We start from the raw sequence: 27,921 nt of genomic DNA, 5'->3' as shown, positions 1-27,921 counted from the left end.
AGAGGGGAGGGTGCAGGGAGAAGAGATAAAGGATCAAAACCACAGCACTTTGAAGCTGATGTGCAAAGGACCAAGTGTCCACTGGTAGAACTCGCTCATGACATTGACCAAAATGGCTGGTGTTGGCATTGAACAATTCTTCATATTTGTAGATGGTCCTGAGTGATCATTAGTGAATTAAATACCTGTCTTAGTCTATTTCCTTTTACTATAACAAAATACCTGAGACAGGAAAATTTATAAAGGAAAGATGATAGTAGAGGTAGAAAGATGGTTGTAGAGGCTGACAATCCAGGATCAGGCAGTTCTATCTGGCAAAGGCATCAGGCTGTATCTGTTCATGGCAGGAAATAGAAGGGCAAGTGGATGTGCTCAGAGACAGACACTTCAAAGCACAAGGGGCAGATTCCCTTTCTCAAGGTACCTAACACAGTCCCATGAGACTTCATTCACTCCAGAGGTTTCACGGCCTCTCAGTGCAGTTATGCTGAGGCATCAATTCCAACGTCAGTTTCAGAGGGTACACATTCCCACGATAGCATTGAAGAGATTATCTGTCTTAGAAGTGATGACAGCATACTGCAGCAGGACATTTTGAATTTCTTAAGAATATACACAATGGTACTTCAGAGTAAAATTAAACATCTCTTCGTTCTTGCTGTCTTTGTTACTTTGTGGGTTTTTTGTTTTCATATTTGGAATATAGACAGAGCAGATCTGTAGTGTGTAATTATTAAAAAAAAATCCATACTACTGCCGGCTAAGCACCAGTAGCCTCAGTCTACCCAGCCCAGTACATAGCCCAAGACCTGCATATTTCCTGTAGCCAATGCTTCTCCGACAAACACCAGCTTTGCCTCTCCAGAGCTCTGAGATTGCTCTCTTGGTCCCCTTGGCTAGCTGCTGCCAAACTGCTCCGCTCTCCCAGTTTCCATAGCCGGGAGTGCGTTCTTGCCAGCCAGCACTCCACTGCAATTACCTCTTCCCTGGAGCCCACCTGAGTCACTGAGAATGTAAAACACCAGACAATCTTAGTTTAGAATCAACAGATAGCACAACCACTGGCTGAGGAATCTATTATTGTAAACTCATCGTCTATTCTATGTTGGAAATCTTCCAGTGGCGGTGTGGAATCAGGCACCAGATCTAACAGTCTCCGTCTACATTTTGCTTCCTTTTGCTCCCACCTCTCAGACCAAAAGGACTGTGCCCTCTTCCCGTATCTCCCCTTCCCCTCTTAGACCCAGAAGACCTGCTTCCTCCTTGCCCAGAGATTGGCTTCTTGTCGTCTTTATTATTCAATCAATTAATTAGGAGAAAATTCCGCTACACAGATCCTCTATCTTGGGAAACCAAACCAGACTTAACTGGTCACAAGTGAACAAAAATAAATACTTCATAACTCGAGTTTTAAAATAGTCCCACACTAAATGGTCAAAATAAAAGTAAATGCTTCCACACTGAAGACGTAAACCTCAGGTAGCACATGCTGCCATTGCCAAAGGTTTTACTCTTAGGCATTTGTACTTTGTCTTCTGTTATGAATTGGAACTTGTCCCTCTCTGCTGGGATTCAGTGAGATGGATTTAATTCTCTTTTTTTCATGAATATCTCCTGGTGGGAGGCTAGTTTACGATGTCCTCTTTTGCAAATTTATAATTTTGACTATCTTTTTTTCTTTGCTTTCTTGCTTGCTTACCTGTGGCCAAAGACAAAACTAGATGGTATTTCCAATTATATAAATTGTAGGTTTTTTCCTCAAAAGGATGTTGGCCATAAAGCTTTGGAAAGATTAGATGGGGAAAGCTGAGCTAAAAGCCAGAGTTCTGTACTGACATTGAAAGTCCATTCTCATTGTTGCTGTTGTTGTTATGATAATTACCTGAGCAATGACTGCCTGCAGGGACCTCTTCTGACTTTTCTCCCTCAAATGTCCTGTTTTGATACATCTGGGGAAAAAATCTGGTTAACATCCTGTATTCTCAAACTTACCATTCTTCTTCTCATGGCCACATTACGTTGCTTTGATTTCCTGGGTAGTCAGAGGCAACAAAGCTTCAGCTACTGTGGTGATGATTTACCTGCCTGACAGAAGGTCGTTCTGCTTCATGTCTGCAAAGCCTATAGCAAGCTTAAGCTCTTATGGCCCCAATTTAGAGGTGAGAAGGCTGAGGCCCAGAAGACTTTATGATATACCAAAGGTGCTACAGGAAGATGACATCAGAATGCTAATCCCAAACTGACTTTCAGACCTCATTCCTATGTCATTCATGGTGCTGTATGCAAAGGCAGAAGTCTTGTGCACACTGTGGTGGAAAAGGTGGGGATGAGGGAACCGTGGAACCGAGGACCAACATGGCCTCCAGAGTCAGAAAAACACTATCCTCAATTGTTGAAAGGTTTTTTGTGAGATTCTTTTGCATAAAAGCATGGATCCTAGATCAGAAATATTAAAATTTCTGCAAAGGAATGACTGTAGTGAAGAGCTAAGGGCCCAGAGGAACTCCCCAAGGAGTAGGGCTGAGTAGAATGGGAGGGTTCATTCATCCTGTGAATACAGCATAAATCTGTCCTGTTCCGTCTATCCCCACCCACTACCCCCATCCCCGCTCTTGTTCAAGGAAGAAACAAGCAAGCTTGGGTCTGGACTGGGCTTTCCTCCTTTGACTAGGATACTACAAGAAGGAGGCAGGAGACTGTCTCTCTACACAGCAGGCTCAGGGCCAAGTCTCCACAAGCAGCCCGGCTCAGTGGAGGAAACACTGCAGGAGAGCAACCTTGAAGGAAATCCTGCTGTTATCGTGACACTCAATTTGTCTTTGGCATATCATTGAGTATGTCTGGACTTCGTTTTCTTGTAAGTGTGCGTGTGCATGTGTGTGTGTGTGTGTGTGTGTGTGTGTGTGTGTGTATGTGTGTGTACATGCATGTGTGCAAGTGTACATGCATGTGTGTGTATGTGGAGGCCAAAGTACATGCTTAATGTTGTTCCATAGGAACTGTTCATAATTTTATCGAGACAGGGTCTCTTGCTGACTTGAAACTTGCCCAATAGATCAGACTTGTCAGCCCGCAGGCCCCAGCATCTGCTGCGCCTTCTCCAGTACTGGGAACCATGCCTGGCTCTTTAATGTGGGTTCCAGGGATTGATAGGTCCACATGGTTGCATGGTGGGTACTTTATGATTGCACTATTTCCCCAAGGCTCTCTCTGAGCTTTGATTTCCTTACCTATAAAAGGATATTATTAAACAAGATACAGAAAGGTCTTTACACAGTTAATGGGCCTTCTATTAGCCTTTTTAGCATTTGTCTGAGTGGACTATATACTTAGGGGAGAAAGGAGAATAGAACAAAATTCACTCCATACACTTGGGTGTCAGGTTCAATGGCCAGTTCTGAGGTAAAGTGTGAGCTCTACGGCTATGCACTATCTCAGAATTACTGAACCAACCAGGGAGTCATCTGGTCAGATTGCATCATTGTTTAATTTTCCTTGTTTATGCATATTGGTGCATGTGTGTACATGTGGGAACCAGAAGTTAATGTCAAGTAACTTTCTTGTTCACTTTCTACCTTCTTTTTTGATATATGGTCTCTCATTGAACTCAGTGCTCACTGCTTCTGCAGCGGCCTGGCCAGAAAGAACAAGGGATTGTACCCTCAGCAATTGCCAGCACTGGGCTAGAAGGTGCACGTGATTATGTGTAGCCTTGTGTGTGGGTTCTGGGACAATGAACTCAAGCCCCTGTTGCTAATACAAGCAGCATTTTGTTGAGCCATCTCTCCAGTCCCATACCCCTGTTTCCAAAGGAGCTCAGTGCTTTTATTCTGTGGACTCTAGCTAGACTCCCAAGTAGGAGCAGTACCGGTGATCTCCCTCTGGAGTTCCTTTCAATTCTTCCATCATTTCTCCATTTACCTGGGGTTGGAAGTTCCAGGAGGGGAAGTCGTGTGACACAGTCTCGGTTTTCTTTGTCTCTCTGTTTCTATCCTCAGTCTCTTCAGGAATCAATGCAGCTCAGCTTTCAGAGTCTTTTCTTCTCTAGTCCATCTTTATCAAAATTCTGTTGTCTTGCCAACCATGTCTTTAATATGCTAGTGAATGGAGATGAAATCTAGGAGAAAATGCCTTCCAAAGATAATAGCTTAACTTAAAAATTGATTATTATCTGGCCTTCAAATGACTTTTGAATGTCAGAAATTTAACTGTCAGCTTCCAGAGAGACAGTAAGGAAATGCCCAAGACCACCAAATCCTAGAGTCAGGCTGAAAGGGAGATTCAGGATGGCTCTACCACTCTCATGGGATATGATGTGGGGCAAAACCTCTCTGTCCCTTAATTTCATCCTCTGTCAAATGGGGTTGAATATGCAGATTCCTGGAAAAGTGGATGAAGTCATACATAAAGAATGTTGCATGTCTCATTAACCTTCTGTATTCATTATGTATAGATGGCATTTTCACTTTCTTGATCTTTCCTATCACCACCATTATCATCACTGTTGCTGTTCCTTCTCCCTTGCCTGTATACCTTCTCAGAAACCCTAAATTCTTAGGTCTACCTAGGATCTGCCAAGCATATGTTCCCCAGAACAAAACAAATAGTAATTTGTTTTTTCTCTCTCTCTTTTTTCTCTCTCCTTCTCTGTGTGTATCTCTCTGTGTGTCTCTGTCTCTCTGTCTCTCTATCTCTCTGTCTCTCTCTGCCTCTCTCTCTCTCTCTCTCTCTCTCTCTCTCTCTCTCTCTTTCTCTCTCTCTCTCATAGGAAAGCAATGCAGACTAGGAAAATGGCTGTAACAAATGATACTGGGGAAGAAGTACACATTCATACATTCATGTAGTGGTTTAGATGTATGTTCCTCACCCAGTACAAAAGTTTGCTTCAAAATGAATCAAAGACTTTAATGCACAATGGGAAATGTTAAAACTGGTAGTGCAAAGCAGAAGAAATACTTCAAGATACAGTCACAGGCAAAGACTTATACAAAAGATTTCAATAGCTCAGTAATAAAACATGACAAATGGGATTGCGTCCATAAAAAGCTTCAGTGCAGTACAGGAAATGGTCAGTAAAGAGGGGACCTGAAGGATGGGTGACGATTTTTGGCATCTTTCCAGCTCACAAGCCATTAATGTATAGAGCATGTAATGAACTAAAACAAAAACATACTAAAACAGGAGTAATTTGATCTAAAAATAAGCAACTCAATTTCACAGTTCTCAAAAACGTGTCACCAATATGATTGCCCAAATGTGAGCTGAACAGGGAAGATACCAAGGCCATGCTAATGTGGAGAGGAAACCTGGGAGTCCTCACTCCTACATGAAGGAAAGCTGGGAGTGGGAAGGGGTGTCTTCTTCAGGGAAGCTCACAAAATTGGTTGTCCAGTGCCAAAGAGTCAGAGCTGAAAACACACATACAAATAGCATTATATGGACTGAGCACGTTATATTTAGGGATGTGACACATATATGCATGCAGTAGCAATTGGTGAAAAATTGAGGTTCTGAATTTGAAGGAGAGACAGCATGGTACACGGGAGGGTCTGGGATGAGCACAGGGGGAGGGAATGTTGTAACTATATTATAATTTCACTGAAGTAAACGGCCAATAATGTGTGACCACTGTTTGGTCTCCATAGCCATCAGGGAAATGTAAATCAAAACATGGAGATCCCAGCCCACTCCAGTCAGAAGTGCTATCAAGAAAAGAACAGCAAATGCTGGTGAGGATGCTGGGAAAGCAGCCCGTCCTCACTGCTGGTGGGATTGCTAACTGTGCAGACCCTTTGGACTCGGAATGGAGGTTGGTCAAGGAACTAAAAATGTAGTTGATCCTACTCTACTAGTCTAGATACAAACACCAAGGAGTTGAGGTTGGCATGCCACAGAGATGTCCACACATTGTAGCACACTCACAACACCTTATGTATTAGCCTCCATAGCCAATAGTTGGATAAATTACAAAAATATGATACATATACACAGTGGAGTATTATTTGGCCACATAGAAGATCAAAGTTTATGCCATTTTCTGGGAAAAGGGTGGAACTGGAGACTTAGAAAGACAAATGTTACATGTTTTCTCTTATATGTAAAAATCCACAGTTCTAAAATATACACATGATATGGAAGTAGAAGATAAAGGGGAGTCAGTGGGAGTTGGGGAGGCAGGGACAAGACAGGGTAATGGATATGAATGCAAGCAAAATACATCATATAATCCATGAAATGTTATAATCAAATATATAATTTTATATAATGAGTAATGATAATAAAAATTTAAATATACACTTCTCAGTCACTGTATTCTAGTAGATAAAGTTTGTTTTCTTCTAAATATGAGCTAAAAATTATAATGCAACACACACACACACACACACACACCCTATATGTAAACATATATAAATCAATAACTAACTAGTATGATGGAGGACGCTGGGAGTTGAGTTTATTATTATTATTATTGGGGTGCAGATCCAAGCTAAGCAGGTGGAGTGCAAAATGATGCATTTGACAATGGATCAATGATATTAGAGACGTCAGAATGCATGCATGCACAGGCTAATACAGGTATAGGTGGTTACGGAGATAGGTATTTACAGATATGTGCATATGGCTGTGTCCTCACACATGGAAATGTCCTTTTTATATCATCTGAGGGATATGAGAAGTAACCACACTTCCCTTACATACAAATTTTTGGTATCTAATGATTTTCTCCAGTAAAATGAACCAGGTCCTCAGAAAGATGGATGATCTTTGGGCCAAGACAGGATATATGTAATATGATCCTGGGGATACATTGCATTACCAAGAAGCAAACAATGCTATGTTTCAGATATCAAAAATGGAAGTATGGCAAAGCAGCTAATTGGGGAACATAAGACACATATTAATGTGTCTACAATGGAACAGGGAATGAAAATGAGGACAAAGTGGCTTATATATTATACCTCTACTGAAGGGCCACAGTATCTATTGCTTTTCTGTAGGTGCGGAGGATGTACACCTGCTCTCTTGATGATGGATCAGGATGAGGATGGGAGGTGAAAAAGAGGGGAATTGGAGAAAGACGTTCACTAAGGGAGTAACCCAGCAATCGCTGGCATCTGAGCTGGTCCAGCAAGAAGTCATCATCATGTGCATCCTTGATGTTCTATGATGACAGTGTCTGCCTCTGTGCTTTTCTGCCAATGAGCAAAATTGGCTATTGGGAGCAATAGCCAATAAATAATTCAATGACAAAAAATACTTGAGACATATTTCTTTTAATTGACATTCAAGAAGGTTACCCACGGAACCATGATCCTAAAAACCAAAGATATCAAAGTCTGAGAAACTGTCATGGCCAAAGTAGATGATGGAAACATGAGTTGATTTAATGTGGTGCTGGAATGGGATTCTGGAACAGAAGAAAAGGATACTGGTAAGAGAGAAGGGAGCCTTAATGAGGTGTGAGCATGTGTTAGTTAACCTATCAATATTGGCTCATGGATTGTAGCATCCCTGAAGAGGATGTTCTTATGAGAGAAACTGGGTCAAGGACAATACTGGATGTTTCTGTACTATCTTATAAGTATTTTATGGATTTAAAACTCGGGTCTGGAGTGATGGCTCAGCAGTTAGGAACAGTTGTTCTTTCAGAGGACCAAGGTTGATTTGCAGTACCCACATGGCAGGTCTAGACTGTCTGTAACTCCAGTTCCATGGTATCTGACACCCTATTCTGGCATCCTTGAGTACTAGGCACACACAGGTCCACATATATACATGAAGGCAAAATATTCATCCACAGAAAAATAAAAAAAAAATCTATCCTTCAACAAAAACTAACAGAGGCTGGGAAAGTCAGTCAATAAAGTGCTTGCCATGCAAGCATAAGAACCCTAATCTGATCCCCAACTCTCTAAGTAGGAAGGATGGGCTGGGTAGTCCTGGGATAGGGGAGCTAGAGATAAGAGATTCCCTGGCCAGCCAGTCTAGCTAAATCAATGTGTTCTAGGTTCAGCGAGAAACCCTGTCTCAGTGAATACAGTAGGGAGTAGTGGAGGAAGAAGCTGACTCTGACCTTTGGCCTCCCCATGCACACCCACACCTGCATGTCAACATGAACTTGTGTGCACAGTTGTCAGGGCAGACAGCATAAGTACAGAAGACTGCGTTTGGGATTGTCAGACCAGCACATTTGAGCCTCCAGTGTTTTTCTCTGCCGTTCCTCCTCATGGAATGTTCTGGGGCTCTTTGTGTTGTTACTCCTTCCAAATGAGTCACTGCTCGTTTGTTTTCTCTGCACAGAAACCTAGAGTGCCCTCTCTGTGTTTGTAACTGACCTTTTTTTTTTAAACCACCACTGACATGATCTGAATTGCATCCACTTTATTTGTATTGAGTGATGAAGAGATACCTCACAATAATGGCATGTCTAAGGTGGTTACCTCGGTGTAAGAATACTAGATGCCTCCAATTAGCGTAATTATGCCTTGACTTTCTTTGAGGATGATTGTCAGATACATGAGCCCCTTTCTGTCTTAGAGAAAAGTGCAGGATGTCAGTGGCTTCTTGCATGCTAATGGAGGTTGTTGATGGAGCGTGGCTAGCATCGTAGAACAGCAAAAGCTCTGGAGTCTTTCTAAGCTGTAATGAGCTGTAAAATTATGAGGACATGGGATATTTTCTCTTTCTGTTGGATAGACTTTCTATGCAGGGGCATGGGATCTCTCTAGAACCGAGGTGTATCTAAAAAGGAAATCACTCTTCCAAGAGAAAGACATTGCTAGTGACCATTCTCTATGGTCATAGCCATGCAAAAATTATGTATGTATTTAGTATAGATATTCTGATAAATGTTTATTTGTATATGCAGCCAGAGATATACACATACATTCACACATTTATAGTTCTTTTCTTATCTTGGTCACAGTATTTTCAGAGTATAAGCTAAATCTCACCTGCTTGGCATTCTTCATTCGTGCTGATGTTCTGTTTTCCTTACATCCCAACCTGGATTTTCCTCTCCTCTGCCTATTTCGTGTCTCCTTTGCTGGGTACATTGTAGGGCAGGACTTAAATTGAGTAGCAGTTTATGAGGTCTAACCTCTCTTTCTGTCTAGGAAAACAAAAATAACGTTTCAGAGTCCAGCCACAAATGTCTGTTTAACAGTTCTTGATGGTTTCCTCCAGGGTGGGAATTTTAATATTTCTGAATATCTCATGCCTGGAAGCTAGCACAAAATGGCTATCTAAGTCTGCCAGCAAGTCACTCCGTGTGGTTCTGAATGTGAAGCAGGAGCATGACTTGGGGCAGCCTCGTTTCTTCTTTTGAGAGGATTCATTTTGGTGGGTCCTCTCTGTCATACCTACTTATGTTCAATAAGCACTCAGTGCCCTTGAGGTAGTATGAAACTTAGCAGAAATACTCTAAAAGCAAGTCCTCCATAATGGAATGTTAAGTATTCTGTTTAATAATACAAGAGCTATTCCAAGATGTCCAATGAGGAGCATCTCTACAAGGCCTTCTCCTCTTTTACTGAAGTTGTTAGCATTTCCTTGTGGAGCTTAGAAATAGGATTTTAGTACAATGGTGAGGGTCTAGGACACAGGGACAGAAAGAATGAAGGGTCAGCTTCACCCTGAAGGACTGACTTGGGGGCTATCAGTTCTAACTAGATAAGGTAGTGGTTGAAATCTCTTCCTGGGGGGACAATAAGACTTGGCATTGAGTCATTAATTAATTAGTTTACTAATGTCCTTGGGCTTTTTTAAATTCACCACTCAGTCGATCTTTTAAGTTTTATCAACACACAATGATCGTACACGCCAATGGGTGTGGTACCTGATACATGTAATGGTTAATTTATGGTGATCAACATATTTGTACCCTCAAACCATTTATCATATCTTTGTCATGAGAACATGAAAAATTGTTTTTCTAAGGTTTTGTAGCTAGACAATACATTATTGTTAATAGTCACCCTACTATGAGACAAAGACTATAAAAGGACTAAGTCCTATTCACTGTAAAACTTTGTCTTCGTACCTGTCAACAGAGCTCTCCCTTGCCCCTCCCCTGGCGTCCATCTTTGAGTTTCTGCAGCAGCTTGTTCTCAAGCCAGGGAGCAAGAGAATTGTCATGTTCACACACACACACACACACACACACACACACACACACACACACACACGGAAAGACAAAGGGAAGATAAAGTAGCCATAGAAGGATGAAGATGTTAGGGGAAGTGTAGACAGGGGTGACCAAACAAAAGTCATTGAGCCAAACTTGGTGTCACCTGGTTTTGAAAATAAAATTTTACTGAAATAGACATGAATAGTTCTCTGTATCATATCCAGGCTAGTGTCACCCTACAATGGCGACAGAGGCCTGTAAAGCCCAAACTTTTGTCTTTGACAGGGTGAGCTCTGGAGCACCCACCGACCTCTCCATAGTCACCCCACCTTGAAGCAAGTGCCTGAACTTTGTGCCTTAAGGTCGGTGAGGCACTGGTTGCAGACCAGCCAGGTGTTGAAGGAGAGATGTGTGAAATGCAGCAAGCCTAGTATGGTGTCTCCATCAGCTGAGAGCAAGGCTCTGCCTACTAGCAGCTGTGTGGGCTGTCAGCTGAGGAGTTGCAGAAGCTGGGAAATGAGTGTGAATGCCGGCTTAATGGGATCTCACGCGGTAGCTCCGGCATCTAGCAGTGTGCATCTTGATGAACACAGGTGCTTCCCGGCGCTGGCGACACCCTACTAGATTCCCTGGCTGAGCCTGAGTCCTGATTGCCTCTACTGGGTTGACCAGCCTTGTCGCCCGCCCAAACCCTATTTCATTGCTCTCAAGGTGGGGTCTTTGAACTAGCTGGCTGGGTTCTCTCAGCCTCTGCTGCCTCATCTTGTTCAGCTTTCTTTATACTGTACTTTCTAGCCATGCATGCCTAGAGACCAGGGACCACTCTCTAGGAGCTGAGCTTGAACCTGAACCTACCACTTTGCTCCAGTGGCAACCCACCAGCTCTTTCCTCAGCCCATAACATGTCTCTAGTGCAGCCCTCATCAGCCACACCTGACTGATATTTTATTTTTCCTTCAGATCTCATCTCAGAATGCATTTATATGATGAACCTTCTGGAAATTCCCTTCCCAGGGTATTTTGTCCCCACACAGAGCCAATATTCAGTATGTGCTTGATAATCTTTTGTTTAGCTTCTGCAAACCTTGGTGTGCAGAAATAGGCACACTTTCCTTTGTAAGATAAACACTGTAACATTTGTACTGCCTCTCATGCTTCTTATGCAGTCTCTGGAAATTCCCTAGACATGTAGTGTGGATTTACTTTAAAACCTATTTCTTTCCTTCTAAGAGTTGCATGATTTTCTACCATATGCAAGTATAACTTATGCACATAATGCATATGTAAAATTTTAAATGAATTCCCATATAGTAGTTCAGTTTTTCCACTTTACAGTAAAAAACAAAAACAAAAAACAAAAACACAATAGACTTATGCGAAAAGCATTTGTGAGCAAAAATCTATACATTCTGGCAGTTACATATTTCTGTAGGCTTGGTCACATAACACGACATTGTCTGCTCTGGATAAGCGTGTGTTAAAGATTTCAGTGCTGTGTGCTAGGTTCTTTCTTGCAGGTATAGTGGGCTGAGCAGGCTGCATTGGCCAGAAGCTCATGTGGCCTCTCTGTTCTCAGCACCTTTATCATCGCTGGTGACATCCGGTCCTCCTCACATTGGTCAGCTTCTTGGTGAAGGGGTAGGCTTCTTCTGAGTGATATTTCTTTGAATGTTACTGAAGTTCAACATCTTGCAACCCAGATTTTGTTTTTAAATTTGTGTGTATGTGTGCATGTGCGTGCGTGTGTGTGTGTGTGTGTGTGTGTGTGTGTGCGCGCGCGCGCACGCGCGCATATGAGTACAAGTTCCCCAGTAGGCCAGAGATGTTGGATGCCCATGGAGCTGGAGTTACAGTTATTTCTGAGCTACTAAATATGAGTGCTGAGATTCAAAGGAGCATATCTCCGGTCATGAGTGCCCAGAACCAGCTGGTTTTTGGAAGTATGCAACCATGGCCAAGGTGACTGAGCTCAAAGGTCACACCACCTGGGTTCTGAGTCTTACCATGATCCTGATGGTATGAGTGCTGAGTTCTCTACAGAAGCCTAATGGAGTGCTAACCACTGAGCCATTTCTCTAGTGCCCCCACATACTGCTTTGATGCCCAGTGTTCCTGCATGATGACCAGAACCTGACACGTTATCGCTCAATCTGATGCTCTGCCACTCATGTCCCTGGTGTGGGGGAGAGTTTTAGAATGGAGGTCTATGATGATGTCAAGTGGGGTGCTTGGAAGCTCTTGCTTTTTTTTATGATCATGTCTGTCTCTTCATTTTCAGATACCACTCAGATGAACAATGCAGTGCCCACTTCTCCTCTGCTCCAGCAGATGGGACACCCACATTCATACCCCAACCTGGGCCAGATTTCTAATCCATATGAACAGCAGCCTCCAGGCAAAGAGCTCAACAAGTATGCCTCCTTAAAGGCAGTAGGTAAGGAGTTCCTACATGTATCTGTTTTCTTTATGCTCGCCCTTACTCGGCTTCTCCCTATGAACATTGTTTTTTACTTTTGATTTATATTCTTTATTATACCTATTTTCTCTATCATCTATCATTTATTTATTTATTTATGATTTATCATATATGTATATGTCTAAGAACCAATTTGTGTAAGTATAATGTATGTATAATGTAAGTATACTGTATATATAAATCTAAATGCATGATGTGTCTGCCTATCTACCTATTTCTATGTATATGTGTCTATGAATCTATCATTTATCTGACTATCTATCATCATCTATCTATATCTATGCACATATGTGTATTTATGAGTCTGTCATCTATCATCTATATGTATCATCTGTCATTTTTCTACCTACCATTTACCTATCTATCATTTATATCTACCTATCATTATCAAGTTTCTTTCATATATATACATATGTATATGAAATATATAAATAATACAGACTCCCACAGCTATTCCTTTGAACCTAATTAAGTCTTGCCTTGCTGTGTGGAGCAGAGTGATCACCTGGGGCACTTATTTAGTGAGGACTCTTTCCTGGGGAGAAAGACCTGGATACTCGTGTGGTCCCACTTATGTTTAACCTCCCTCAGCACTCCCTATCTTTCCTAGGTAATCCTTAAGAGCCTCAGATGTACAATCTAGTATATGACTCTTAGGAACACCTTGGCTTTTAACAAGATCCACCCCATCACCTATGCATCCCCTGCTCTCTCTGATAAGCTTATGGTTGGTGCACAATCTTAGCCTAAGTTGTTTCTCTCCTTCAGGGGGTAACATTTCCTGGGGAAGGATAGTCTAGACACTAGACTACAGCGCTATTATAAATTCATTTCTTACCAAGTGTACAACACTATGTTTGACTTCTTATGCATACTGTCTTAGTAATTCATGGAGGAGAACATTGTAGCTCAATGGTTAGGAGAAGGAATTGAGAGATGATTCTGCAGACCCAAAAGCAGTGGTAACAGAGTGGAGAAATGACTAGGCATTTGTTACCCAGTACCTATCTTCCTTCCATGTCTCCCCAGTCTCTTCCACTAGAGCATAGCAATTTGCCCTCAGACACATTCCACTGGATGAAGCTTCAGTCAGAGCAAAGTTGTCAGTTCCTGATTAGTGACTGGTTATGACAACTCAGGTTCTCAGTGATGGAGTCAGAGTACCAGAATCACCTGAGTGTGGTAAGCAGCACCAAGGCCACAGGCCACCTTGGAGGTGTTAACTGAGCAGGTTAAGGATGTAGTTTGTCAAATGTCTATGGACATTTGAAAAAATAAATGGGGCTGGAAGAGGATGGCTCATCAGTTAAGACCATAGCTGCTCTTCCAGAGGTCCTGAGTTCAATTCCCAGCACCCACATGGTGACTCACAACCATCTGTAACTCCATTTCCAGGGGATGACCTCCACAAGCACCAGGAATGCACCAAGATTTATGACTAAACACACATATATGTAAAATTAAAATAAATGGCTATTTCTAATGTGAAGCCCAAGCTGAGGGCTAAGGATTTAGACTACTCCATGAGCCCAACATTCAGTAGAACTTCCCCTCTCAACTGCTTGCTCTTAACATCCTCTCCCAAATCCTGGGCCTGTTTTCCACATTCTTGTTCACTCCAGACATGGGAAATTTGTTTCCTTCTTGCTATGTCCTGTGAGTTCTATTTTCTTTTGAGGAGAGTTTTTTAAGCTTGCCTTTCCACATCATCTGCCACTTCTCCGAGTTTATCTTTTGATGAACTGATAAACGCCAGACAGATATGGACTCAAATCTTGGCTCTGTCACAACTTCTGCCTGACTCTGTGCAGTTTCCTAACCCTCAGTAGGTCTCAGTTTTCCAGTTTATAAAATGGGTATACAGAGACCTTTCAAACAAAGCAAGGTCCCACCATTAGTACCATCCCTCTTTTCCAGAGCCTCACTGTCTTGTGAGCAGCCACACGGACTCCTTTCACAGTTCTTTGCTCTCAGGCTCAGCTTGGGTCCCCTAGAGAGGACTCAGTGGTTATCTTTAAATATTCTTCTCATGGAGAGCTCTTCTCTTTCACAAAAGAATTGGCCACCAGGAAGGAGTTTTTGTGATGGAACGACTCCCCTTGGAGGGGACTCCGTGGGATTTATTGGTGGAGGTCTTTCTGCCCTTCTGACTATTTATAAAGCTTATTCATTCATTTATTCTTACATAGTTTTGGTTCCAGGAAATGTCAGTCAGGTAGAGGATACCACAGATAGACACACTGTCTTTTCTGATCAATTGTTCATCTTCCTGTCATCCAGCCCCTCAATGGAGATGGGATAGGAGATACTCTGCAGATTCAACTATGAAATACCCTAACCCCAGAACCAAGGTACAAACATTATGGTATGGCTCTGGTGTTTGTGCTATCTAAGGTTGATGCTGATAAAAATATTCATAAAACAAATGTATTGGGTTCTCACATTGGAACAGAAACAGGCTAGGTAATTAGTGTTTGTACCAGAAGTCTGAGAGATCCTGTTCCCCAATTCCTTAGGCCTTCGGGATGAACTAATTAGAAGAGATTGAGCCAAGGGTATATTACCAAAAGACACAGCTTTCCTAAACCTTCAGCTTGGTAAATCTTTCCCATTCCCTTACTATTGTCTCCTAATTTATTTCTTTGCCTCCCCGACCCCTAGAAAACACCATGTCTTATTTTCTACAGCTATCAACTTTCTTGATTTCACACTGTGTTCTTGCATAACATGGGCATCGCAAGCATCTGTATTACAAGGAAGGGAGGGGTACTGTTGCCCAGGAGAGCAGGTGAGACTCACTGCTCACAAAGCCGCAGCAACCTGCAAACACTGTTCTGAGTTCACCTCCCTTTCTGAACCCTGCAGTTCAGAGACAAATAACATCTGTTGTTCGATTTGAGTCTTGGTTTGGCACTAAGAGTCATCAGCCCGGATTTGTCTTATTTGAGAACTGGTCATATTATCCCATGCAGCTCATTTCTTTAACTTAGAGCTCTCCCCGACCAGATACTCAGTAGCTCTCAGTGTAAATAATAGATAAATGTTCCAACACAGTTCCTTGATCCTTCCCAGGATTTCTTCAGGGTTGCTGTAGACAAGAACTGTCTGCTGAGCATTTGGAATGAAATTTGCAATATGAAAATGTGTTTGGCACTTGTTATGTAACCATTTCTTCGGCAACCAGGAACTCCTGGAATATTTGCTGCTTGAACGAATGAGCTTACCTTTGACAAGAATCAAAGACGAGCTGAATTTTAAGGAATCACCTTTGTATCTTGTGGCAAGTGGAAGGATCTCTCTTGGGGTTTGGCCCCAATCCAGTAAGTGGCTAACAGGGTCCCCTAGCCGACTCCTCTGACAGCTGTAGAGTTCTTGGACTTTAACTGCATGGTGGGTGACCTGGTTCTACTCTGAGTTTGTGGCTGAGGAACTACCTGACCCAGTGGCTCCCCAGGACTCTAACATCGGCCTGCATGAGTGAACTCAAATCCCATAATAAATGTTCTTTCAAGGGTTCTTTATTAAGATGTAATGTAAACTGGTGTGAACAGGAAGTGCATTTCATTAGAGGATCATTACTGCCCGGGAGCAAGGCTGTTTAAAAATGGTTTGCCATCTAAAACTCTGCAACTTCCCAGGGCCAGACTCCCTGTGTAAAATCTCTCAATCCAGTGGATACAAGAAGCCTAGCCAGCCTCTACTGCTAACTGCCAACTTCAAAACACACCCTAGGGAATAAATCTTCTTTGAAGGCTTTACTATCCAAACATCAGGTGCTTATCAGAGGCTCCAGCCTAGTCCAAGCTCTGCCCTTTCTTAGCTGCATGGTGCTGAACAGCCATCGAAGTGCCCAGGCTCCCACCTCATCTGATAAACAAAGAAGCAGAGTGGATGGTCCCCAAACACCGCTCTGTTACAATTTTAAAATTGTGATAGGAAACCATCCCACCTTGTCTAGTTACTAGAACAACTGTGGGATTTTAAACCCCGTTCATTCGCTGCCAGTGCTTTGGAAGGCCAGATTTGAAGAAAGGGTTATAAGCCGTTTTACTGCTGATTTTGATCCCCAACCCTGCCTGCCTTTGTCTCTCATTCTACTTCTGCTGCTTTATTGAACCCACCCCATTCATGCTTAGAGAGAACCTTCTTCTTATGGACTTTGGGGTCTTGACGCATACCACCTGGGTATGCCAGGCATGTGGTTGTAGAACGATATCTGTTCCCAGGGGGCTCACGGCTCAGCTACTGGCAAAAGAGTAGCACACAAGGGGGAAATGTCAGGAGCTGAGCCCCACAGAGCTCTGTGGGGGAAAGTAAGCTGAATATTATTCATTCATTCATTTGTCTGTTTATTCTCCAGGTACTGGATTTGGTATCCCTTGACTATAGGAGACACTGAGGCATGGACCTGGCCAGCCCCATCCACATTGTCTCTCCAGTACTCAGCACTGTATGGGGCATTTTGAACCACCTGTGCCCTTTGCAAAGGCAGTGAATTGACATGTGCTAGACATCATGTCAAGGCAGAACCTGGGGTGACTGGCAAGAACGAAGAAAATTGTACATGAAACTAAACTTGCTCAGGACCGAGTTGTGTGTCGACCCAAACTTTACTAAGTGATTTTAGACACTCTTGGCTTCATTGGGCCTCAGTGTCTCCTGTGTAGCAGAGTAACGACCACACATAGTGAATGGCTTAGCTGGAGGCAGTGATCCAGCCTGGTGAAAAGTTCTCCACATGTAGAAAGCACTTCAGCCCACTATAGCCTCTTCCAGAAGTCTACCAGTCATAACTTTCTTCCAGACTCCCAGATACATTGGGCCTTGATTGGCAGGAATTTCCTGTTGATAGAGGAGAATCCACATTCTTGACATCCATTTCTAAGTTCACATCAAGGGCCCGATCAAAGAACAAACAAGTAAGGAAACAAAACCACATTACTTTTCTGTGAACCCTAAGAATCAGCAGAGCCAGCCCAAGCCACTTCACTTTCTCCACCCACAGTCTGGGAGAAATGGGATACCCAGATGTGAGAGATACCATCCACCAAAGAGCCCGCACCACACACTTGGCTCTCTTCACTGAGACTGTAATATGGGTTTGAACAGTTTGGAGACAGGATGCTGAGAAATGCTTCGTATAGGGTGACATCGTTAATTTCCCCTTCCCTGACTCATGTGCAGGGCAGGTGCAGAATGAGGACAGATGTATCTCTTCATAGAACAATGTGAGCAAGACAGAAGTGTCCCCAAAGATATCCCTAAAGATGCCCTGGTGTTTCGGAGAGGGAGTGCTCCTATGTGTAGGTCAGGGGAAACTCCATCCTGTTACATAATCTCCAACGCACATGACAGACAGGAAGTAGCCCGCAGTCAGCATTTATCTCCTATGGACCTGTCCTGATCCAGTGGTCCTAGGTTTCAGAGGTCAAACTCCTACACTGCGTGAGGTTCCTGCCCACAAGCCCTTTATGTGTGGCTAGGTTCAACCTCGGGCCCCCAGGCTAAGAGAGAAGGAATTCACAAGCATGGGGTCACAGTGCTCTGTATGCCTTCATCTTAACTAAAATCTTTGTTTTATATTCAGAAAAATCTTTCTACTTTTGCCATTTGACAAGTGATCTTTTCTTGGAATGTTAAATCTTCTAATAAAAATGTAAAACACCAGCAACAGTGCAGGATTCCCTCCTCATCCTCTCTGTGGCTACATTGTACCAAGGACCAAAGAAAACCATGAGACCACAGCCATGAACTGATTTCACCTAGTTTAATTTTTTTTTAAACTGGGTATTTATTGAAGATAATTCCACTGACCTCCAAAGCAGCATGTGTCCAAGGGAGGCACTGGACCTACTGTTCTGTGTCTATAATAGTATAGTAATATTGATGGAGAAGCCAAAGCTCAGTGTGGTTAACAGAGTTCACATTCAAGATTGCTTGACTTGGAAATCCTGTTGTTTGCACGAAATGATGCTTCTTCTGATCTACTTCAAACAGTGAAAGTTTACCATCAGGTAAAAGAAAAGCTGTCCAGGACCATTCCCTACACCCTCTCCTGTGGGCCCATTGCAAACTTTGCTCCCTCCTTCTGTGAGGCCTGTTCTTTACTCCCCAGTTCCTTTTCTGGGGCAAGACTGAACAAGATGTCAGCTGTTTTTCCTCTGAAGGTAAAAGGTATAGTATAATTGAAATATACTATATTTGAGATATATTTTCAAGCAGCAAACCATACAGCTCCTAATTTTACAATAGCAGTTACCTTCCCTCATTCCCCTTTCTATCCTACAGCTCTTGTTCTGTCTAAAAGGTCCATCCCCTTTAAATGAGCATTTTTCATCCCCAAATAGTCAGTCTCCTCAGGTCAGCTCCTGCCACCAAATATAGTGAGGACTTTAGTACCCACTTGGTAGCCCCATCAGCCACCATCTTCATAAGGTGTGTATGGTCAACGGATTCATAGAAGAGACTTTGTTACTGCACTGTTAGGCCCGCCCTGACTTGGAAGCTAGGGCAAAGGTGACAAAGACTGGATTCTGCCTGTAAGGCAAGCTGAGGAATTTGATTCAGGGGAGGATGACTCCTTTGGAGACTGACTTTGGCTGTCCACGGGCACAGGAAGATCTGGGGCCCTGTGACTATCTAGATGACCCCAGGTGAGGGGAAGAGGACATGGTCAAGCACTTCGGGCAGGACTTGCTGAGCTCTAACTTCCTGTCCTGTCACACCAAGCTCTTCTCTGTTTGGATGATGAGGACGTAGAACTCAGATCCCTAGTGGGCACATGGCGATTTGAAAGTCCTTTGGCATGCCTGGGAAGCCAATTGGAAATGTTTAAATGCCCATATTTGTGGTCTGTAATCATTCTGGTCACAGGATGTTCCGTGAATCTCCTCTCAGCTGGCAGCCTGTTAGGTCTCTGGAAATCATGCAGAAAGTGGTCCAACCCAGTCTGCCCAAGTGGGTTCCTAGGAAAGAACAGGAGAGACAGCAACATTCACTGATTGGTCAGGACTGATTCCAGGTCAATGGAATGAGGCCTTCATAGGTAGACATTGCCTTTTAAACTTTAAACTCAATTTTAGAGAACACTTGTAATGAAGGAGTGGGGTGCATTCTGAGTTCTTTTCATATTTGTTTATTTAATGAGAAGTTACTCGAGACTCTGTTAATAAGAGACTACTCCCCCAGGGGCTACTGGATACATCTGGAAGGGAATTAGATTTAGAATACTTCTATTTTTTCTTCTTTTTTATTGGATATTTTATATATTTACATTTCAGATATTATCCCCTTTCCCAGTTCCCTCCTCTCCCATCCTCCCTCCCCCTGCTTTTATGAGGATGGTCCATCTCCCACCCACCCACTCCCTCCTCACCACCCTGGCATTACCCTACACTTGGGAAATGAGCCTTCACAGAACCAAGGGCTTCTCCTATAGATGCCAGACAATGCCATCCTCTGCTACATATGTGGCTGGAGCCATGGGTCCCTCCATGTGTACTGTTTGGTTGGTGGTTTAGTCCCTCGGAGGTCTGGGCGGTCTGGTTGGTTGATATTATTATTCTTTCTATGGTTGCAAACCCCTTCGGCTCCATCAGTTCTTTCTCTAACTCCTCCATTGGGGCCCCCATGCTCAGCCTGAAGGTTAACTGCAAGCATCCTCATCTGTATCAGTAAGGCTCTAGCAGAGCCTCTCAGGAGACATCCATATCAGGCTTCTGTTAGCAAGCACTTCTTGGCATCAGCAATAGTGACTGGGTTTGGTGGCTGCCTATGGGATTGATCCTCAGGAGGGGCAGTCTCTGGATGTCCTTTCCTTCAGTCTCTGCTCCACTCTTTGTCCCTGTATTTCCTTTAGACAGGAGTATTTTGTTCCCCCTTCTAACAAGGACTGAAGCATCCACACTTTGGTCTTCCTTCTTCTTGAGCTACCTATGGTCTGTGGATTGTATCTTGGCTTTTCTGAACTTTTGGGCTAATATCTACTTATCAGTGAGTGCATATCATGTGTGTTCTTTTGTGAATGGATTACCTCACTCTCGATATTTTCGAGTTCCATTCATTTGCCTAAGAATTTCATGAAGTCATTGTTTTTGATAGCTGAGTAGTACTCCATTGCGTAGATGTACCACATTGTTTTAATCCATTCCTCTGTTGAAGGGCATCTGTGTTCTTTCCAGCTTCTGGCTATTATAAATAAGGCAGCTACGAACATAGTGGAGCATTTGTCCTTGCTATATATTGGAGCATCTTTTGGGTATATGCCCAGGAGTGGTGTAGCTGGGTCCTCAGATAGTACTATGTCCGACGATCTGTGGAACCTCCAGACTGATTTCCAGAGTGATCGTACCAGCTTGCAATCCCAGTAACAATGGGAAGTGTTCTTCTTTCTCCACATCCTTACCAGCATCTGTTGTCACCTGAGTTTTTGATCTTAGACATTCTGACTGGTATTAGGTGGAATCTCAGGGTTTTTTTGATTTGCATTTCCCTGGTGACTAAGGATATTGAACATTTCTTTAGTTGCTTCTCGGCCATTAGATAATCCTCAGTTGAGAATTCTTTGTTTAGCTCTGTACCCCATTTTTAATAGGATTATTTTATTCTCTGGAGTCTAACTTCTTGAGTTCTTTGTATGTATTGGATATTAGCCCTCTATCAGATGTAGGATTAGTAAAGATCTTTTCCCAATCTTTTGGTTGCCATTTTTGTCCAATTAACAGTGTCCTTTGCCTTACAGAATCTTTGCAGTTTTATGAGGCCCCATTTGTCAATTCTTGATCTTAGAGCATAAGCCATTGGTGTTCTGTTCAGGAAAATTTCTCCTATGCCTATGTGTTCAAGGTTCTTCCCCACTCTCTTCTACTCGTTTAAGTATATTTGGTTTTATGTAGAGGTCCTTGATCCACTTGGACTTGAGCTTTGTACAAAGCAATAAGAATGGATCAGTTTGCATTCTTATACATGCTGACTGCCAGTTTCCAGCACCATTTGTTGAAAATGCTGTCTTTTTCCCCCCACTGGATGATTTTAGCTCCTCTGTCAAAGATCAAGTGAACATAGGTGCATGGGTTCATTTCTGGGCCTTCAAATATATTCCATTCATCTATCTGCCTGTCTCTGTACCAATACCATGCAGTTTTTATCACTATTGCTCTGTAATATAGCTTGAGGTCAGGGATGGTGTCTCCTCTCTTTTATAACTCAAATTCCAGCCATATAGCTGTTCTGTAAAGCACTGCATTAGTCATTTGGGATTCTTTGCTAACCAGTGTGGTCCCTGTAGCTTTAGAGGGTGGGGTTTCCTCACTTAGGAAAGTGGCTCTGGAGAAGAGTGAATTCATTCACTTTCAGCAATATCTTTCCCAGTTAGGCACTGTGCTAAGGTAAGTTGTGCCCAGTGGGGCTTTTAAAGCTACAGGCAGATGAGCATGCTCCAGTCCGGGCTTGGAGCTTAACAATGATGTAACCTCTTTTGGAAAAATGTCTGTAGCAAATGGGAAGCAAGTTCCATCTCTAGTCATCTTGTGTATTAGTGAAACCTTCTGTAAGCCAAAATGTCTTGTCTTTTGTAGTGAAAACTTGAAATTTATAGTCAGACTTCAGATTGCTGCTGCTTGCTGTGATGCCGTAGCTCAGCATGACTCGGGCAGTCCTCTTGACATCCTCTTAGGTCTTGTCAAAACAGGTACATACCTAGTGCAAGGCCACACCTGCTCCTTTCCAATTCCCTGGGTCCCCTGAGACCACAGTTCTTGGAGGCTGCAACTGAGGTACCAAGCACAATCTGGGCATGAGGGTACCACAAGAATGGGTTTCCTGGTAACCAGATCAGCATCTCTCAATTGTTATTTTTTAGGAAATGCTGATGGTGACTGGGCAGTGGCAACGCTTAAGTCACCAAAAGGTACCGTACTCCCTTTCTGGCTCTTTCGTCCAGGTGTTGTCAAAGTCAACATTATAACAAAGGGACAGAGAGTCCCAGTGTTTGTACGTGATCCAGTCATATGTGTGTCTACTGATTGGTACCTATAAGTCTGTGCGTCTCCAGTGCTGAGGTGTGTCTTGTAGTGCATGCACTCGGGTGCAGTGTCCATGCTCAGGGCTGTTTCTGGACAGTGTGTTAGCCCTTTGCTCACCTCCCATTATTAGTTGTTCTAAGGAAATGCCTTAATGTCTGAGGAAAGGCAAATTGGTCAAAAGTAGAGTGGCCAAAACACATCACAAGACAAATTAATTCTGGAATTGTCACTATTGCTGCATAGGATACACAGCCACATTGTCAATCGTATGTCTGGGGAATTAGAGTTTAGGGAACAGAACTTTTTTCAACTTTCCAGCACAGTGATCAGTGGGACTAAGGAAATTATTGAGTATTTGAAAGAGCTAGTTGGGTGACTAGGTCAAGTTATTAAATATAATTATTGTTAATATTAATTCCTTACTATGTGCCAGAACACTGGTCCTTCACACTTATTGTGCTGCTTAATTCTCCAGACACTTTGCTGAAGATCTTCATACCCATTCAGAAATAGGTCATGGATGAGGGAGAATCACACTTACCTAAAGGAATTCAGTCACTAAAGGTAGAACTATAATTTGAGAATATGTCCCTCTGATGCTAATGGATAAGTTGTTTCCCATGGAGGTGGAGGGTGGGAAAAGCTGTTTTCAGAACTAACCACAAGCACTGCTCTCTTTGTTCTTCATTCCTTCTACATTGCTGGATCCCACGGTAGGAATGGAGCAGCTAATCGAAGGAGGTGGAGGTAGAGCTCTTTCAAGACCTTAAACAGAATAAGAGAAGGAGACAGACAATGCAAATTCTAGACAAGTATCTGGGTATCACTTTTGCCTTTTTCAAAGATGATTGTGACTGTTCAATAGGAAATGGACTACAGAAAGTTGGACTGGGGCTGGAGACACCAACTAGGATGCTCTTGAAGACAGATGGTGTTCAACTGGACAGAGAGAAGAGAACAGTGGAGGGATAATGGGGGGCTGCAGGAGATATGAGCGAGTAGCTCTGATGGGGACAAGGACCACCAGGCAAATGCTTGTCCCAGAGCAGTGTAAGCGCTCAGTTGCTCAGGAGCGCCTGATTGACTATGCCTTGGATGGAGCTACAAGAGTAGAATTGCTGATTAATTCTGGGGTGCTGCTCTGCTGACTTGGGTATTTCACAGCACTGCCCGAGGGACAGCTTGCTGGGGAACTAATATCCTTGAATGAGTACAGAGAGCACCTACCCAAGGCTTAAGAAAGAGATGAAGATGAAATTGGACAAAGGCTTCAGAGCTCAAAAACAATTCTGGTTGGAAAGGGTGAGCACAATAGTCCCATACCGAGAAAGAGCTTTGTGTTTAATAAGAATTCCCTGACTAACAGGTTGTTGACTTGAAAGAGACAGATTTTTGGGTCTTGCATTAGATAATAATTGTTCACATGTCAAATCCCATTTTTAGAAACGCAAACAATTTGGAACATGACAGATCTAACTAATTTGAGAGACATACCCCAACCACACTCCCTGTGAAAACAAAGCTATTAGGGCTCTGTGACAGCCCTGGAGAAGCAGTCTGCATCTAGGCCTTTGTCAGCCTGCTGTGGTCTGATGGCTTTAGACAATATTTCAGGCCATGTTGAAAGAAGAGTCTGAAAAGCTGTTTCCTGCTCAAACCAGAGCCCTCTCCTAAGTGTACCTTTATTTATTTTCTGTTATGGGGAGGAGAAGGAGGTCAAGGCCAAGTTCTTTTGAGGTCACTGATCTTTCTCAAATGTCATCCATTTAACTTATAGGGGAAGCATGAAATAAGGCTGGAAGTCTGCACAGTCAGGCCACCTTCTTATAAGAAAGAAAAGAACTGAGTGTGTTGGGCTTATGAGTTCCAGTTCTGCTCCTAACTTGCTGCTCGTGGTGCCTTCAGCCAGACAGTCAACTCCTTAATCTGACCCTGCTTAGCTCCTGAAATGAGACTCAGTCAGGCACATTCAAGTAGCATGGTTATAAACTCCAAACCCTGACTCTCTGACCTGCAAAATGGAGACAATCACACCAGCTACTTCCTAGATGGCTGCAGAAATGGAATAATGCTTTAAACACATGTCATAGCCCCAGCAAATAGAAAGTGCTAAGTGTCTGCAGGTGATTACTGGCATTATTTTGCTATTATCATTGAGAGAGGAAAACCTGAGACCCTGGAGAATTTTATGCCAACGAAAAGCTATTAAACTTTAACTCATTATTTCCCAAATACCTTTGACTTTCATTTTTTTTTTTTAATTTAAGGCAGATCAGTTGACATCTTAACAGTCAGTTGTTTGGAAGCTGTTGGGAACCCACCTCTAGAACACAGGGAGAATATGGTGGAGAAGGTAGGAGGTGGGTCCTTCCCAGAGAGGTTGGGTAAAGAAGTGTAACCGTGATGACAAAGTCCCTATAGATACGTGCCACGCCTTCTCCTGCCACCTGTGTTCCATTGATTCACCTTAGAAGAGAATCTCATCTGCCAGGACAGGAAATGGTACAGAGAAGTGGCAGACACCACATTCATCTTTTAGTGTCTATTGCTATCTATGGATGTAGTACAACCAATTAAAGCAGATCCCTGACTAGCTTAAAAATAAATGAGACTCAGACTATGGTTATTTTATTTGGTTTTGACAATTACTGGGGGGGTGTAACCCCTAATCTATTTTTTAACTACCTCCCCAATATGTAACCCAAATAACTGCTGTTTCTCCAGACCAGGTTCATCTCCTTTCATGGCACCTCCTTCTCTTCCCTCTTCCTTCTCTGCTTTTTTCCCCATTTCCCACCCTGCTAAACATGTAACTAAAAAACAAAAAACAAAAAAACAAAAACAAACAAACAAACAAACAAAAACCGTGCCTGCCCCTAATCCCTCCAGTAATTGACTGTAGTCATTTTTATTTAACCAATAGTCTTAAATTAAGAAACAAGGTTTGCACAACAAAAGCTGGTAAATGTGAGAATTCACTCTCGGCCTAGACCTTCCATTGCAGAATTTAGCATTACAATACATAGCAATAGCTCAAACCTCAACACTGCCTGAAGCAGTCACTGATGTTGGACCACTCATGCAGAACCCTGAGAATTCCAGCTGCCTTTGTAGAAAGACCACAAACGGAAGATACTGCTTTGAGCCTACAATCAAGTCAAAGCCAGCTTTTGGGAAACTGTTCTCCTCAAGGAATGTGGACTTTCCAGGGCTGTACTGGAGCGCCTGATACGAGGGCAACTGCTGTTATGCAGTTGTTTTGACTGGAGTCAGCCTTTGTGTTCTTACCCAAGCTATTCATGTGCTCTGAACTCCTGTTTCTGCCATTGCTAAACTGGAGGAAATCTGCATAACCATTCTGCTCAGGGTTGGTGAGAATAACTGTATGAGGTCATGTGAGTAGAAGTCTTAACACAGGGCTTGGTGTACAACAGGTTCAGAGAATGCATAGAAAAACCCAGCACTCTAGAGGCACTCAATTCTTCAGAGGGAATTCTTAGTAAGAGTAAAGGAACCTTTCAGAAGGCAAGGTAAGGGCACTGGGGCACCATCCCTATTCCTCTATAGATAACCTGGAGTTGCTAAAGGTTACACAAGAAAATTTCATCTCAGCAAGATCAGGGTGAGACCCAGAGCTTCACTGTGAATTACTGAAGTTGTCGGTTGCAAAGTCGTGCATCCACTCATCCCTAAGGACCTGGGCCTATAATTATGTGTGCTGGGGGAGGTCCCAGCACATTCTTCCTTTAATATACCTACCTTCTGAATCTTCTTATGCATGCTATAATTTATCCCGCTTTACCTAAAATCTAACAGGTGTCCTAGAACACCAATTTTCACCGGCCGTCATTTTTCCCATGATGCACTCCTCTCATGATTCAATAACTTTTACTATATATTCTCAGAGATGCAACTATTACTACAGTCAATTTTAGATCATTTTCATTGGCTGAAGAAAACAAAATAGCCCCCTTAACTATGCCTCTACAAACTCCATTCCTAGGCAACCAACATGTGTTTTGGATGTTTGCTAAAAAGTATATTCCTCATGGCAGTTAAAGCTACATCACATTTGGAAGAGCATTGGTTGGGGGAACATTCTTCCATATCATTTCCTACACTGCAACTTATGGGCCACAAAAGAGTGCCTTGACAACCAAGATGCACAGTATCTCTGGGTCTTAATTCCTTTTAGCCACCACATAAAAGGAGCAATGGTCCCTTGTCTGTCTGATTTCTTTAAGATGCTTTAAATGTGGTATGAAAGTGAAAGGCTAAAAATAATCTAGCTCATAGTAGGTACTAAGAGTCCTAGTCATTTCTGTCTCCTAAGACAATAGCTATATCAGGTTTACTGTACACATATGATCCCAGCACTACAGAGGCTGAGGGAGGGGGATCATGGGCTAGCTTGAGCAACAGAGAAAGACTCTCTCTTAATGAAAACATAAATATGAATAAGAAAAGAATGGACAAAATAAAGAAGAAAACAAATGTCTCCTGGATAGACTTGTTCTTCCAGGGATGCTATAGGAGACAGAAGACAAAAGCACACCTTTAATCTGATTACCTCTTCATTGGTGTATACATAGTGCACAGTCCATACTGGTGAAACTTCCACCCAGAGACAGCCTAAAGACATTACTTTGTGAAACTCTAGTGTTTGTAATTTCCTGATTCTGGCTATTGGTTTGGTGGCAAGCAATAGGATACAGAGAGAAGGAAGAATGCGGGTGATGAGAGATGATTTTTTTTTAAATAAAAATCAAATCCCGCCCTACCCTCCATTCAGCTACTTTGAAAGCACAGGGCAGCAGAGGGGCTTGAATGGACCTGCCTGAGAACCCACAGGCCATGAAATGAGGCTGTGCAGAGAGCTCTCTGGGCTTCATAAAATGCCATCACATCAAGATCACAATACACAGGTTTGTAGTTGAAAAGTCTGTCGCTCCAAGTATATGCCAACCAGACCTGTACATTGCGGAGCCATCTTGCATGATGCTCACAGCATGCAGTAGACACAGCAAAATTGTTGAAAGAGCGGTGAAGTCCATGCAGGGCAAGCTTTTCCTGTTCTTAAAATGAGTATGAAACAAAACCAGGACTGAGAAGGAGAAAAGCCAGGACTGTCCTTCCTAGAAACCCAGGGCTCCTCTTAGAGGTGAGGAAAAGACTGGCTGGCACTTCTATATCTGTCACCACATCACAGTGCGTAACCAAGGAGCAGGATTACAGCTCAGGATTCACCGGGCTCAGTGACTGTTTAGAGGAGGAACTCCTTGTACGTACGGGTG

The 27,921-nt window shown here is 42.9% G+C and overlaps 1 protein-coding gene across 3 annotated transcripts in view; it reads left to right on the top strand.

The window, feature by feature from the left end:
• Window positions 1-27,921, top strand: part of Shisa9 (shisa family member 9) — a 292,994-nt gene that overhangs the window by 252,431 nt on the left and 12,642 nt on the right. The window contains exons 4-5 of one of the 3 annotated variants that reach the window (XM_039087032.2): window positions 12,408-12,563; window positions 22,465-22,512. In XM_039087032.2, coding sequence (XP_038942960.1) covers window positions 12,408-12,563; window positions 22,465-22,512 — 204 coding nt within the window. Of the gene's footprint in view, window positions 1-12,407; window positions 12,564-16,965; window positions 18,277-22,464; window positions 22,513-27,921 lie in introns of those variants that run through there. The other 2 variants (XM_039087034.2, XM_039087033.2) reach the window with 2 other exon arrangements.

This window comes from Rattus norvegicus, chromosome 10, assembly GCF_036323735.1.
Source record: "Rattus norvegicus strain BN/NHsdMcwi chromosome 10, GRCr8, whole genome shotgun sequence".
Taxonomy (NCBI): Eukaryota; Metazoa; Chordata; class Mammalia; order Rodentia; family Muridae; genus Rattus; species Rattus norvegicus.
Note: the sequence above shows the minus strand (reverse complement) of the source record. Positions and strands in the feature narration are given on the sequence as shown.